Source organism: Homalodisca vitripennis, chromosome X (assembly GCF_021130785.1).
Source record: "Homalodisca vitripennis isolate AUS2020 chromosome X, UT_GWSS_2.1, whole genome shotgun sequence".
NCBI classification, from domain to species: Eukaryota; Metazoa; Arthropoda; class Insecta; order Hemiptera; family Cicadellidae; genus Homalodisca; species Homalodisca vitripennis.
Genome location: NC_060215.1, coordinates 71,618,659 through 71,634,744, shown reverse-complemented (window position 1 = coordinate 71,634,744; position 16,086 = coordinate 71,618,659). Strand labels below are relative to the sequence as shown.

The window sequence follows — 16,086 nt, the reverse complement described above, 5'->3', positions numbered from 1 at the left end:
CGACCATCTAAAATTTGCAATTCAATTTCATTTTCCGATTGAAATCTTAAGACAAACGGAAACGCTTGTAACAACAACCTCCTTGTACCCTTGTAAGTGTCCCCATAAGAATTTAACATTTAAAACTTAACCCAATTTTACTAGTAATGCTAGAGCGTAACGGTGGCTTATAAAGAATAAAGAATGGAATTTATCAAACGCTATCATATTGAATTTGCAGATATGTAACATAGAATAGAGGCTTATGTATCGTTTTGTATTTTTAGTAAATCTCCCTTACTTTTACGTAAAGTAATGCATTGAGCTTAAATAGGGTAAGGTAAAGTTATATCGCAGTATAGGTAACTTCGCATTAATTTCTGTTTCTCTTATTACAGACTTGCCTGTAAAGTTATTAGTTCATGCATTTGCCTGTAGGTAGCGGAAGATGTCTACTTTTCAAGAAACACACGTTTCACCGGTTCTGCTTTCTAGTTCGTGTTGTAAACAAAGTTAAAGGTTATGTCTGACACTTCTTTTAGAGTGTTGTGCTGTTTTACGAGTATATAGTTGTTTGGTGGATTTATTTTATATAATACGTGTGTGTGGTAGAAGTTCTGGTGTGGTACATGTTGTTCATGAAACACAGTTTCATTTAATAGTAGTTTGATAATTCTATCCTTAAAAATAAATAAGCCATAACCTTAGAAACTAGGATGTTTTTGTTAGCAAAATCACTATAATTTTACACGTTCCTGTTACTGTATAGTTGATTTATTTTTTCCTAAGAAAGTTTGTTGCTATTTTGCCTGATAAAATCGATATACATACGCATAAGTAATGTTATATGATGATGCATATTTAAGAAATCAAATGTAGGCTATTGCGAAATTAGCTTACCTTTTTCTTACGCTTTATTTTTCACTGCAACATTACCTAACCTGGTTAATACTGTGTTTCGTGAACATCATTATTCATATTATTTCAGTTTACTCTTGATTAAAAATTAAAAATGGTTAAACCTAAAGACAAAGAGTTAAGCAAACGTAACACTTATAGAAATTATGAAATATATGATCTAGTAAGTGCGGCGAAGAAAGTGAAGGCAGGTGAAGTAACCCTGTACAAAGCAAGCAAGGACTCTGGGGTTCCTTATAATACATTAAAAGACTTTTTAGCCAAAAATGACGACTTAGATCATGCTCATGTTCTCAAAATGGGCAGACCATTCGCCTTGCCCTCAGATATTGAGTTGCGTGTTTTTAACTTTAGTGTTGAAATGCAGGAATTGGGTTTTGGCCTTACAGTGCTTCAAATTAGAAAACTGGCTTATGACCTTTCAGAAAAAATAGGCAGATCACACTTTTTTAACACAGAGAAAAAGACGGCCAGCGAATGGTGGTGGTCTAAATTTAAAGAACGCTATAACCTGTGTCTTCGGACACCCGAAAAATTATCAAGGTACAGAGCAAGCATGGCAAATCCAGTGATGGTGCAAGATTATTTTAAAAAATTAGACAAACTTTTGTCTCAATTAGGAATAAAAAACCAGCCAAATAGGATCTGGAATGTAGATGAAACAGGACTCACATATGTTGTAAAACTGAATAAAATAGTGTTTCAAGTTGGGGAAAAATATGTTTATAAAAGAACATACGCAGAGCGGGGACAGCTTCAAACAGTATTGTGTTGTGTTTGCGCTGATGGAGGTTTCATCCCACCAATGGTGATTTTTAAAGGGATAAGATGGAGTGACCAACTCAAAGAAAACAGTCTTCCTAACTCACTTATTAGGCTATCCCCAAAAGGTTGGATAAATTCAGAACTTTTCCTAGAATGGTTTAAATTTTTCATTGGTGCTATCTGTCCAGCAAGGCCTGTTGTCTTACTGATGGACTCTCCTGGCTCGCATGTTGGGCCTGAAGTCATAGAACTTGCAAAGCAAAATGAAATCTACCTTATGACTTTCCCTGCACACACAAGTCATTTATTTCAACCCCTTGATGTAGGAGTTTACAAGTCTCTGAAAAGTGTCTGGGCTAAACTGTTGAACAATCACATGTTACTGAACCCAAACAACATGCCCAGTCGTTCCCACTGCCACGAGCTCTTTACTCCTGCTTTTCTGGAAAGTTTCACTCCTCTGAATATCATACACTCATTCAAGAAAGCTGGGACTTGTCCTTATAACCCCTACGTTCTTCCTGCAGAAGCATTGGCACCAAGCAGGTTCACTGATCGCAATGGTCCATCTTCACCTGCTACTCCTGTTAGGAAGTCAGACCTACCTTGTGATCTTGGACAAACACTGTCTACCCTTTCTCCAAAAGACGCCTCTGAAGAACAACTGCAGGATGTAGAAGATCCGCTTGAAGTTCCTCACGCTCCAAAACAAACAACATCTGAAGTCTGAGGTATGGCTACGAAGGGCGCCATAAAAAGAACGAAAAACCCCAAAAAGAGCCACGAGACTCTTCTGCAAAGTGTCTAAACCCACCCGAAAAAGATAAAATTGATCAACCAAAACCCGGCACTCCTAAAGATAGGCCTGCCAAGCCTGATGACGATTGGAAGTGTGGTGTATGCTTGAAACTGTTCTCGGAGGACGTGAAGAAGAAGAATGGTGCTCAGTGGTTACAGTGTTCATTTTGTAAGTTCCCATATCACGAAAAGTGCCAGAAAAATCCTACAAAGGAGCTAATTTATATGTGTGACGCTTGTGAGCCATTTTATGGAAGTGAGGACTCGGATTAACCTCAGGTATGCCTATTTGTACAATGTTGCGAAATTACCTACCCACTATTGCGGAATTACCTGTGCTAATGCAAAGTTACCTTACCTTGAAAGACTTATTAAAAACAGCATTTATATATATACAATAAATAAATCAATAAATTTCAAACTAACAAAAACTTTAAACTAATTTGTGTTTTTAAATAAATATTTCTTGTAATAAAAGCCAATTTTTTAGGTTTTACTGCGAAATTGCCTTACCTTACCCTAAGACCTATCCTTCAATGGAGAGCATTCAAAATAAACATATTATTAGGGATTACGGAAATAAATAATAGAAAAGTGAGATAGGTAATCTTTTCAAACCATTTCAGTACTCAAACCATCACAACTTTTATTGTTCTTCGTATTAAGTTTACCTCATACGTCCGTATTCTATGACACTCGATATTGAAGAATAATTAGTTTCGAGAAGCCTTAGGTTTTTTAATATTGTGAATGAATAGATTATACCACATAATAAATCGTTTCAATGCAAATACGTATAACGAAATGGTTTATAAATTTAGAATAAAAATACGTTTTGACATTTATATCCACAATAATTTTTGTAAACATTTCCTGATAAATTAGTTATTAAAAAACATTAATTATTAATATCTAAATATTTTTCGTTTTACATTTTATAAACCAAATAAACTTTTAATTTTAAACAGCTTTAAATTAAGAATTCCAACATATATTGCCATGTGTGAAACACAGTTTGACACCTCAAGCACATTTGTACCGTTAGTTAGTTACATTTTATATAATGTAACATTTCACAACCTAGTCAGCCAGTACAATTTAATATTATTTTTTTTATCCAATGTTCCGGAACTAAATTATTGGCGGAGTAACTACCTAATTGGCACGCGTATGAATATTTTATTCTAACCCTCTGTAGCAGCCCAACTACGTGACCGATCTGACCTCGCGCGCCTTGTCCGTAAGTAAAATTTATCTTTCCGTATTATTAAATTAGCCCTTTGATGCCAAACATTTAAAAATGAATGTAACGTAAAGTAAAGTTGTAAATAGTAAAGTAACTTACCCTTGAAGATCTTTTGTTTGCTTGATTGAAATAGATACAAGTTGTGGCGTCGTCCTTCTGACGAGCACATGGTCGTCATAAGTTTTTGTCTCATTAAATGGCTAATACCGTCGCGAATTTGTTTTAGGCGAGCTCACGTATTATTTGAGTAGATGGCTACCACCTTCATAACTTCTACTCATCTTCTAATAATTGTCTCGTGCCAAGACGCCGACGCCCGGGTTGTGTGTCTACATATTGCGAAGGGAAGTAAAATCTTAAAGTTTTATAAAGTAAAATATCGTAGGCATAATTCCATAGAACATTGGATATTTTAGGCCCACCTATCAGATATACATTCTTAGTTCTTGTACTCTAATTGGCAGCAACGTGGCAAGGTGTACATTTAATTTACCAACTAAAAGTGGTGCTTGTAAGTTTCGCTGATTAAATTGAACTTATAAGTAAACTTTGCAATTCGAGTATTTATTACTACGACCTCAGAAGTCACCACCCCCATGTGTTATCGTCATTCGGTACACATTCTACTATAAGTAGGGGGCATAATTTATTATAAAGAATAAAAAATAAGTTAAAATTTGTTTAGTAATCATAACGAGTAATATGCATTGTTTTCCTGTGATATAATTACAAGCCATATGTTATTATATTATTAAATATGGTACATGACAGAGGAAATGGAAAGAACTTGGATTTCAAATATTCTCGTAAGTTCTCCTCGAGTTTGGACCACAAATTAGCTTCTCGCCCAATAAACGAGATAAGTTTGTTTGACATTGGTTAGAGAAACCGGACTTCAGTCCCCATGCCCGATAACAGCTGTTTTATTACACTCCAAATCTGTATTCATATATGCGATACAAATCACTCAGGGTTTGGCAAGCGGTACTTCAATACCTTTTTTTTAACTAGCAAGTTTTTTATATTTCTAAAGATACCGGTAAATATTTGGTTACCACTGTACCATATTTAAATATTGGCTAATTTATATTTTCAGGCCAACTCAAAATGCAGTCCTCCAAACTTTTAAGTATGCCTTAATCAGTTTGCTACAAAGTAATATTTAGTTGTTGACACCGTTCTTCATGACTGCAAAAGTTGTATCTATTTTCTAAATGTTTTGCTGAGAGTTCACATACGTTATTTTCGAGCTTCTTCCATTTGGTATCACACCGTATATTAATCCAGAAGTTGGTAATTAGTTCAATTTAAAGCTTAATGACAGTACCACTAATTTCTAAACGCATATTGTACTCTATTAGGCAGTTCTAAGGTAACGTATAATATGTACAGACGCAAATTACTTTTTAATATTTTCACAATATGATAATCACTATGACTTACTTCAAAATTTTTGGGTTCATTGGGAAAATTCTAGAGAGTACACAGGGTGGTCTGGGAGGAAAGGAAAACATTTTAACAGGTGATTGTAGACCTAAAAGCAAGACAAAAAGTTTATATAAATATATATCTGGAAATGCTTCATTAACGAGATATGGGTAGTGAAAGACTTCGCCCAGATTTCCAGACCAAGAATTAAATGAAACCGGACCGACACCATTAGAATGGTAATGAAGAAAAACATTTCATATGAAATTTCGACCTGAAAATTGAATAAACTATGTCCCGGAACTGTAAGTTCCTTCCTTTGTATAATAACTTTACTGCTTAAAAAACTTTACTTTCAAAACAGGTTTTTTACATTTGAGGCACTATAATTTCATTAAATGTTTAAAAATGCATAAAATTCATGAACAAAAAGTGTAGAGATTTTAATTCTGAGAAAATTTATATAGATAAAGTCAACAGCAAAGAAATTCTAAATTAATAAATTCAAATTTAATTGTAAGAAAACAAACATTGAAACGAATGTACTTTGAACAGTCTTATTGAAATACAACAATAGCACGTCAGCTGATCAGTTTAAGTTAAAATTGTATTATTTATAATTTACATTCATTTGACATGTATTGAATCACTAGTGGTTCTATATATATATATATATATATATATATATATATATATATATATATATATATATATATATATATATATATATATATATATATATTGGATATATATATATAGCTATAAATATAATATATATAGCTATATATATAAATATATAGCTATATACTAGGCATGTCCACAAAAAACAATCATGCCAATCGGTGACAATCGGTCTTCACGCTTTTACGTAGGACTAAATGTAAATAACAAGTCAATCTATGAGATCTAATACAGTCCTTTAATTTCTACTTCTATTTTATACTTCTTCATGTTTGATTGTTGAAAGGATTAATCCAGTCTATTAATTTAGTAACATGCATGGATAGTCCAATAGTAAATTACCTTTCCGAAGATACTATGAGGTCATGTGATTAACATATGAGATGTAGGCCATATAGAGAACCAACTTTATATTCCCTTATATCTAATCAGGAAGTAAGTATCAAAATTACAAGATATAAGAAATCTATGTCATTATTTATTTATAAAATTTGAAATTATTTATCTATAATTTACATTAACTTTAAACGTTGAATATCATTAAATTTAATAATAGTTTTAACCAAGAAACTGGCAATCTGCAACCCATTAAGTAATTGATATGTTTTCTTGTTCAATTATCATAAGAAGTGGATTTTGAATAATGTATCGTCCAAAAAATCCTTCAATTAGATATGTTTAATTGAGATTTAATAGAGATATTAACTTTTATATTCTCATGTTTTAATTAACTCCAGCTAGTGAAGGCAATCTACTAAATTGATTCGACTTATGTTGATCTCATCAAAATGTTACACTTGATAGAATACAACGCACATGATTCGATGAGAACATCACTGCCTGAAACTGCTTGGCAATTAGTTGGATGAAACATAATAATAATTTCATGATGGTGCAGTACCATATACAGACTTCCTAAGTGAAACATTACCGAGGAAGTTTTTCAAAGTAATGCTGACCTAATTGTGCAGTCAATGATTCACTCTATATCGCTGTTTATTCTTTGTTTAAAGTTTGTTGTTGACGATGAATAATTTGAAAGAATAATAGGATTTCGGACATTTGACATGGTTATATGTTACAAAAATAGACACTACGTTTTGTGGATTGAAATCCATCCATTTAATTAGTTGTAAAAAATCCTTAATCATAAGGTTGCAGAAAAATAAAACCATCTAGAGAAGATGTGGTAATGAACCCATCGACGTCATGGAACACTAGTGGAAATGCCACATATTAAAGAATTTATTTTTATGTGTACCTAATTTCGTTCCATGAGAATATTTTAATATCTGACGAAGAGGATAGATTCTAGTTCTCGAAACGTTGTGCTCTATTTTTGTAACATGTAAAGGTTATAAATGCCATATCCAAAACTTAGTTCATTTACTTTCTTCTAAAAGCAAGTGTCTTGCATAACAGAAGTATTTTTCCAGTATGTACGGGTATAAGGATTATGGGCCGGAGGTGACGGCTTGGGGGGCCGTTCTCCAAGGCTCTTTTATTAGTTAGTTTTGTTAAAAATGAATAAATAAAACGATTTAAAGATCCACATACGCTTCACCGACTTTCTTTCCCCCAAAATAACATTAACATAACATTAGTATCCATCTTTAATTGAGATCAGTCATGTCCACTCACTGTTAAAGAACCTAATCAGATGAGGTGAATGCAGACATTTGTGCCCAGAAATGCGGAACGCAAGAATTCATCAGACAGATTTACGTTTGCGCAGGAATGCGTTCAGTTTCTAAAACAGCATCTTGTTGGGGGTTTTCCTAGCCGTCTACTTGCCGTAATTAAGAATGTCTGATTTATGTTTCTATACATAGCTCTCTTAAAGGTAGTTTATAATTCAGAACTTGGATTTTAGAAGCTGAAGTTCTCCTCTCCGTCGTTGCTGGTGGCTTTCGATATTCAGTCTTGAAGGATCCACCCCCAAAGTTTCCAGTCATGTCATGTGCACCAACACCACCTCGGTGAAGTGCCACGCACAAGAATCCTCGCTCTACTGTCGGTTGTTTATTGTCAGTAGTACGAGCCTACAAACAAAGCCGTGGTTGGCATTCAGGTTTATTGACTTAATTTCTGAATATTTGTTAGAATGGAGAAGGAAGGCTTGGCACAGAGGATCAAGTTTAACTACACTCTACACTCCAGACTGCATCGTGTTGGTCAAGAGTGCCAAATTCCCTTGCTAATCTCTCCAATAAGATGTAAGATGTATTGGAGGGTAGCAGAGCTTCGAAAGATGTCTGATAGGTATTTGCCTGATGCTGAATCCAAAGCAAATACCAGTGCATACATCTTGCAGAAACATTTGAATCAACTTGTAGGCCAAACTATCAAAATCTTCACTATGCCTTGAAAGCATTAGGTTTTCTTCATCTTCGCCCCGGTGATCTGTGAGGAAGATGCTAAAACCCCTATCTTTATTGTATATAAAATTGATGACATACATTGATGTTGTGTTGTGGATATGTGTGTGTATATTCAATACACATTAATATATATATACAATATATATTACATATATATACATATATATATACAATACATATTAATATTTATATATATATATTTCAAATTTCTAATGAAATTAAATAGGTTTTCCTACAGAGGGGTTAAATAGTTTATATATAATTCCAACTAGTTAACTATGTATAAGTAGTACATCCTTTCCCTCTAATAATATGTTTGTCAAATATTGAATACATATGGGTGTGTGTGTGTGTGTGTGTGTGTGTGTGTGTGAGCGCGTGCGCGCGCGCGCGCGCTATTTTGCCCAATAAACTTCTTTTTTTATTTTATAAGTCCTGTCTTGTTTCGTTGGCTCAAAGGAATTTGCAAACCTAATATTTTGCCATTTCTGTTTATGCAGTGTTAGGAGTGCCCGATATAACATCGAAAGTAACTGTAATCTTCTAGAGGTTCAAGAACACAACAAGACAATGTTTAAAGCGGCAGACAAAATGCCACAAGTTTACCGTGAGATTCGTTGTGTAAGTAATTAGAGTCTCCGTTACAAATTCAACCACAAATATGACATTCTTTCAAAGGCCAAGGTTCATTTAAAACTTTATACATGTTTAAATCATTAGCGTCTCTTACTAAATATTTCAAGTATTTAACTCAAAAAATATGAAACAGGAAATATTCAAATTACAGAATTTTAAATTACTCTTCTAATTTTTCCGTGTTATTACATCTGAAGATATAATTATATATGTATATATATATCTACAAGTCATGTCACATACCAACTAGTAGTAGGTACTAGGTAGTTTTTTGTAAGTTTGTCTAAGGCAGGATTTAAACTGGTTGACTTGATGTAGTAAAATAATTACTTTTACAATTTTATTTGAAAACTGATCATATTTATCATTATTTATTTACCTGGCAACAAAACGTATATTAAACTTGTATGCACTGTCTCTTTTATATTGCAAGCCAGTTCTAAAACAAAACAGTACTAAAATGTCATTATATTTGTAATACAGATGATATACAGATGATACTATTACTAATGCTTTCAAAGAAATTAAGGTGCCATGTAAGCCTATCCAGTTACCAATCGAATAAGAAAAGACTGCAGCGCAATCGAGATTATTAAAACTTTAAATTGTAAACATTATACAGGGGGGGGTGCAAAAGTAGGTATACAGTAATTAAATATGTTAAAGAATAAGTAGGTTTATTTCTACAAAAACTAAACTTTTACAATCTATTTTAAGAGCGTTAAGAAACAGAAATTAACTCTTAAAAGTGTTGTACTTCACCAATACACTTACTTCCTTTTGTGTTCAAATTGTTTGCCTTCACAGTCAACACACTGCTGTAACCTTGAAGTTACGCTTAAACACACTTTTCGGCAAAGTTCTTTATTTTCATCTATGTCTTGGCAAGCTTGGCGAATGAATTCAACCATCTGATTAAGATCACGAGGTTTTTTTCGAAAAAACCTTGTCTTTGACAACTCCCCAAAAGAAAAAATCCATCGGTGTCAGATCGGGAGATCTTGCTGGCCATTCAACCGATCCTCTTCGACCGATCCACGAGTTAGGAAACTCCCGATTTAGTAGGTCACGCACGATTGTCGCATAGTGGGCAGGAGCTTCATCTTGTTGGAAGTATAATTCCTCATTACCCTGCTGGATTTTGATTTGTGGTATAACGTCAGTCAGCATGTTCCTGTATGCATGTTGGTCTACAGTGTTATGAAAAATGACAGGTCCAATGACACCTTTACATGAAATGCTAGCCCAAACTGTTACTCCAGGTTGATTCAGCTGTTCTTCGAATGTCAAGTGTGGATTATCAAAACAGTAATAGACACAGTTGTGTCTATTGACTGCACCTGAAAGCTTAAAATTAGCCTCATCGCTCCAAACAATTTTTTGAATAATTCCCGCACCTTGAAGTTCCTCGTTTAAACATTATCTCGCAAAACTGCAGTCGACGATCAGGGTCGTCCTCTATTAGCCCATGAATAAGTCTTGGAATGTACATTTTCAAACCTAACCGTTTCATTAGGCGTCCTAAAGATCTGCGTTTAATGCCCAGTTCAATTGATGCCCTTTTTCTTGACTTTTTTGGGCTTTGAACATAGGTCTGCGCGACAATCATTTCGTTTTCAGGAGTAGTGACAGTGATTGGTCGTCCAGCCTTTGGACCATTGCAGATAGATCCTGTAACGTTAAACTTATCTCTTAGTCTATAAATACTTAATCTGGTTGGTGGTGGTGTATCAAACTCTTCTCTCCATCTCTCTCGAACTCTTTCACAGTTTCACAGTTTTCTGTCTTCCAATATTCTTTCAAAACCCACTTTCGTTGATCGTTGGTCATGTAACCAGCCATGATGACAGAAGTGTAATAATAACAACAGTAACAATGAGAAAACATTGCCAGCTGTTAGTAGCAAACGTATTACACAGCTGATCAGTTGGCTAACTTGGGTATTACCAACCAACTAAAACTGTATACCTACTTTTGCACCCCTCTGTACATTAAGTCACATAACAATTTTTGCAAAATGTGATAAGTAGTTTTGATTTTTTACCTACAACTCTCACACTGACAATAATAAATCTTATCAATACATTTTTAACACATGCATCTAACTCAATAAGACTAGTAATAACAGCACAATTTTCCTATTTACACAGTTTACATTTTGTGCGAGGCCTTTCGAAAACAAAGATCTCATCTTTACGCGACTCAATAAATTCCAGTTCTTTGGACAATTGTATTATTATTGTGCTATTTGGTTGTATCGAATTAAAATATTTCCAATTATATATGAGTTTAATCTAGATGTATTTTAATACAGTATTTTTACAATGCTATTTAAAAGTCATAAGATATAATGTTCAGTAAAAATACTATACCTTAAGCTATAAATCATTTAAAGACGTTGCTCCATAAAGCTATAACTAATGTACATGCTGTAGAAACTCACATTTTTATCTTCAGCAGTTTTTATTTGGGCCTTATTAACATTTTTCTTAACTTCCAACTTTCAATGTTCGTCTAGTGATAAAGAAGTCTTCTTTTTATGCCTGAAGTTATCTTAACGGAATGTAACTTTACCATTTTAAAAATATTACCACCATAAACCAATTTTACCATCTCGAGAGAATTAAGAGTAGGGCTCCATGTGGAAGCTATATGGACGTAGGTATAACTACCAGGTAGAACGTTTAGAATATCTACCAGTGCTGGGCGGGTTCAGGTAATCCACTTCTCTCACTTGTGGAACTTGGATGAATTAAACATGGTTCGATATTGTAAGTACTAGCGCCCATTACATCATTCCCTTTCTCTCCTTTTTACAACCGTACTTACTACTTTTTCATTTGTAATGCTGACCACGAAAAATCACAAAAATACCCCATTCGGAGATTAAATTAGTATAATCGTGAAACATCACTGAATAAGATGAGCAAAAGAGTTGAGGGAGCTTTGCGGAGTACGCGCTATGAGTACGTGAATGAGTTGGATTACTCAAACGCATCAGCATACTTATGGGTACACAGGTCTCTTCCCACCAATCCTTTCCTATCCTATTATTATTAACTAAACGATATGCCTTCTTAAAATCGTGTCGTTGTTTGTCTATATGTACGATAACTCTTGATAGAAAGGTCAGAAAGACTTGAAACTCCGTACACAGTTTTCCTCTTAATCCAAAGAAGACTCTGGACATTTACCCTTTGATTGATTTGTCCTCTTTGAGTACGTGGTAAGATGATTAGAAAAATAATATAATGAAAGACTATGAAATTTGATATCTTTCAAATTTCTATGTCTGTATTTATATATAATATAATATTATATTATATATATATATATATATATATATATATATATATATATATAAATCTGACAAAACTTTAAAAATATATTATAACTTTTCGTTAAATAAACCAAGAATGTTAATGAGTATTGACTTATACTGCTTACTTTGCAACGCACTTTTGATTATTTTATACTTTAGTTATAAAAACTAGAATGTCTTATAAAGCACATCCAAATGAAAAATGTATATTCTATTACAATGAGGAAGTTATTCTTTTTGTTAAATTTGTTTATAACGATTTTCTCTACAATCACAAACAAATTTTTATGAGGGAGACCATCCGCCACTGAAACGAGGAATCAATTTATTCTTCTATTTATCTAGACTTATTTTGAATTTTAGTGAACTACCTGTTTTTCTGAATTTTTTTCGTGGTAGTAAGAAAAACATAAAGGAGGAATATCAGTAAAATTTGTTTGTTACTAAGCATAATTTTTAAAATGCTATTTATTTAACATTTCTGTATCAATGAGAACACGAGGTATTAAAAGGGTTACAGCTATATTTTCATATGTTATCTACTGGTATTTATAAAATTATTAAAAATTACTTACTTGTTGGAAACATCAACTACCATTGTTTTTTATTTTGATCATGTTTCATATACTTGTGTGTCAGTTACATATAGCTTTCATTAGATTTCCATTTAATTTAACACTTAATGCATTAATTATTAACATACCACGTAATTAATTAATATAATTGTAGCTATTTTGTTTATCTAAGTGCTTCAAAAAATATTAAATTAATATTCTGTCAAATATTTAGAAACAAACATTATCAAAAGATTTAAGATAAATTATTTCAGAATCAACTGAAACTGACTACTGTATATTATTAGTTCAAATTTAGTTTATAAGCATAAGTTTATAAGCATTCATCTAAAGTTTGACTTCGTTCTGTGCAATTTACTTTAATCGTTTTTTTTATAGTTTCTTTTATAGCAGTGTTAACCGTTTTGTTTTACATTAAATATTTACCGACACAATGGATGACCTGCACATTCCTTCGTCCACTTTTTACTCTGTGCTATGTGCAAGCTCTCATCTGGCCTGTCTAATAGGTAATTTATATTCGTAAATTGGTTCTTTTGGTTGCACAACGTAGAAATTCAAAAGAGACTAAGTCTTTATTTCTCAAAAATAAATTCAAAATTAAGTAATACACATATCTAAGGGTAATGAATAATTTTTGGAAAAATCTTAAGTTCATATTGTTTTATTCGGCAGCTCCATCATCACAATCGTAGCGTAGCCCGAACAATATATAGCAATGATTAGCAATATGACTGCATTTATTCCTCATAAAATTCAGTTTGCCTATTGTATTTTTACTTTTGAATTTTGATAAATGTATTTTTATAATTTTCGAAATATTACTATAATTCCAATTATCATTTTTTACGTTCGTACCATATATACTTTTGGTAACAGTTATACTCAATTTTAGTTAAATAGTAATATATTTAACTTAATAAACTAACACGTTTAAACAATAGTATGCTGAATCAGTGCCAATAGTTTTGTCCAATTTGTGTCCAATTTTGTCCAAAGTGACCAATTTTAGTTAAGAGTATGACAAGGAAGATGGCAGGGAAGGAAATATTTGGAGAATGGAGCAATTTAGCAAAGGGGTGGTAAAAAGAGACCATTATGTACTGTGGCTTAAAGATATAACGTGGAATCGTTTAAATACGAGTAAATTCTGAGTTTTGAAGATTTTCTATTTTTACGTTATGACATTCTACGTTTTATCTTTTTCTCAGTAAACATCTCGTACAATATTTAAGACACTTTCAATGTCATACACAAATGTCTCTGTTGAAATATGTACAATACAACCTCATTCAAAACTTATTAACCACAAAATCTACAAATAAAACGTTCTAATACTGGTCATGAAGCTGTGGTATATGCATAGAGTATTTATAAAGCTTCAATCCTTAGAAGACTTTAATGTATAGAGACTCAACGTATTGTAAATAACCCAACTCCCTGACATGACAACATGTGTGTGTGTGGATGGTTAAACTGGTGAAGATACGTTAAAATAATTTACAGATTCCTACCAGTAGTTCAAAATTTAATATAATTTAAGTTAGTGGGTCTTAAATCTCAAAGGTTTATCTATGGTATGATTCTTCCAATTTTCTTTCCTTCTTTCCCAATATTTGTATTGAGAGATATTTATTTATAAAAGTGATAGACGATGTTGTTGTTGTTACTCCTCATGGTGAAAATACGGTATAACTTTTAGATGAAGTATACTACGCTGAGCACACAAACAAAACTCACTATGGATAGAGATATTAGGGAAAATAGGAAACATATTTGATCAGTCCACGAGGAATTATAGGTAGGTATTTAAAGTAATCATTTTGGACAATCATTTGACAAAGTATTGAAAAACCGCTTAAATCCTCATATGAAATTTTTAAGTTATGTACATAACTCATGACTTTTGTGTGTGTGAAATTATACTTTTAAATGAAATATGACTGAAAATTACATAACTAAAAATACATATTAACATGCTTACAATCCTTTTTGAAAAATCAGAACCCTTTTTCCATTTCTCTGTTGTCAGCGGTATTTTAAAGGTTTGCGAATTTACATTCTTTAATGAACCCAACTGAAAACGTATTACTATATTTGAAGAAACTAAGCCTTCAATCAGTTCCGTGAACCAGTTCTTCTGTGTTACATTTGTGTAGCCATTAAATAATCGCTACGTGATTAAACAATTAATGTTTTAATACCGACATAATTCCATGGAAAATAACAGAGACCGAACAGTGTAACAATCAAGTAGAACACCGCCCACCTACAAGGTCACCAAGGTCCTGTAAATGACCGGAAACAACTGATCGGCCTGCAGTTTAAATGGGTCTGTCTTTCAATGAAACAACAGTATAATGGTACGTCCACTTTACTTTGTACCTTATATATTTAGTTTTGACTATTAAAAATTCATAACATATACTCTATTGTAAGAATAATAACAGGGGATTTAATTTTTGACAGGGGACATTTAAGAATTTATGGATGTAGTAAGCTTCAGGTACAATTTAAAACCCAGTTTAGATATAAATTAATAAACAAATTATGACAGTTTCTTTGATTTCACAGGAAAAACATATTGCTACTTAAATATGTATATGCTGTGTACATAAATATAAATGCTGTATATACAACAGCAATAACAGTTGTTGCTGTTTATTGTAAACAATTGTAAATTTTTCATCTCTATAACAATTTTGTAGCAAACCCTCCTCCAACCAAGAAAATTTCTTTTCTATTATTAATAGAAATATAATAAAATTGAATTAAACAATTTTGTGTTATAATTTATTATTAATTAGTATTTGTAATTGAAAGATAAACACGTTGGGTCAGTTTTTTAGTATTCGTAGACTATTAACCACAATTGAAACATAAATAAAAAGTTTTAAATACAAACCAATACATTCAGACATTGAATGCAAAATCTGAGTATAGTTTGTCTTAAAAAAATATTTATATTTAAACATGAAAAACAAATGAGTTACATTTATACAATTTTTAAAGTAGATGGACATTTTGCTACACATTGTTTACATATATTGTAAGTTTTGTGACATACGTATGTATAACTGTATAATTTATAATGACAAATAAAAATTCATGAACATTTAGAAACGGTTTAAATTAGAATATTAAAATATAAATAACATTCGGAAGTCTCAAATACAATTGAATTGTATTTAATTTTACATGACTAACACTAATTACGGAAAAAACCAATCTGTCTTCACACAGAAGTAAATGTACATAAATATTTATATCCATGTACACTTATGTAGAAGGTAAACTTTTGAATAAAGTCCTACCCGCCAAAAGTCCCACTTAACATAACGACCTTAACCGTAGGGC

At 32.4% G+C, this 16,086-nt stretch overlaps 1 protein-coding gene across 1 annotated transcript; it reads left to right on the top strand.

The window, feature by feature from the left end:
• Positions 1 to 991: 991 nt before the first annotated feature.
• LOC124369476 lies at positions 992 to 2,392 on the top strand. Its single transcript, XM_046827488.1, has one exon. It carries the CDS (start codon positions 992 to 994, stop codon positions 2,390 to 2,392), a length of 1,401 nt encoding a protein of 466 aa, XP_046683444.1.
• The last annotated feature ends 13,694 nt before the right edge of the window (positions 2,393 to 16,086 follow it).

Bases quoted from the DNA above. Each gene is read 5' to 3' on its own strand.
- LOC124369476 (XM_046827488.1), top strand. From the start codon at position 992: ATGGTTAAACCTAAAGACAAAGAGTTAAGCAAACGTAACACTTATAGA.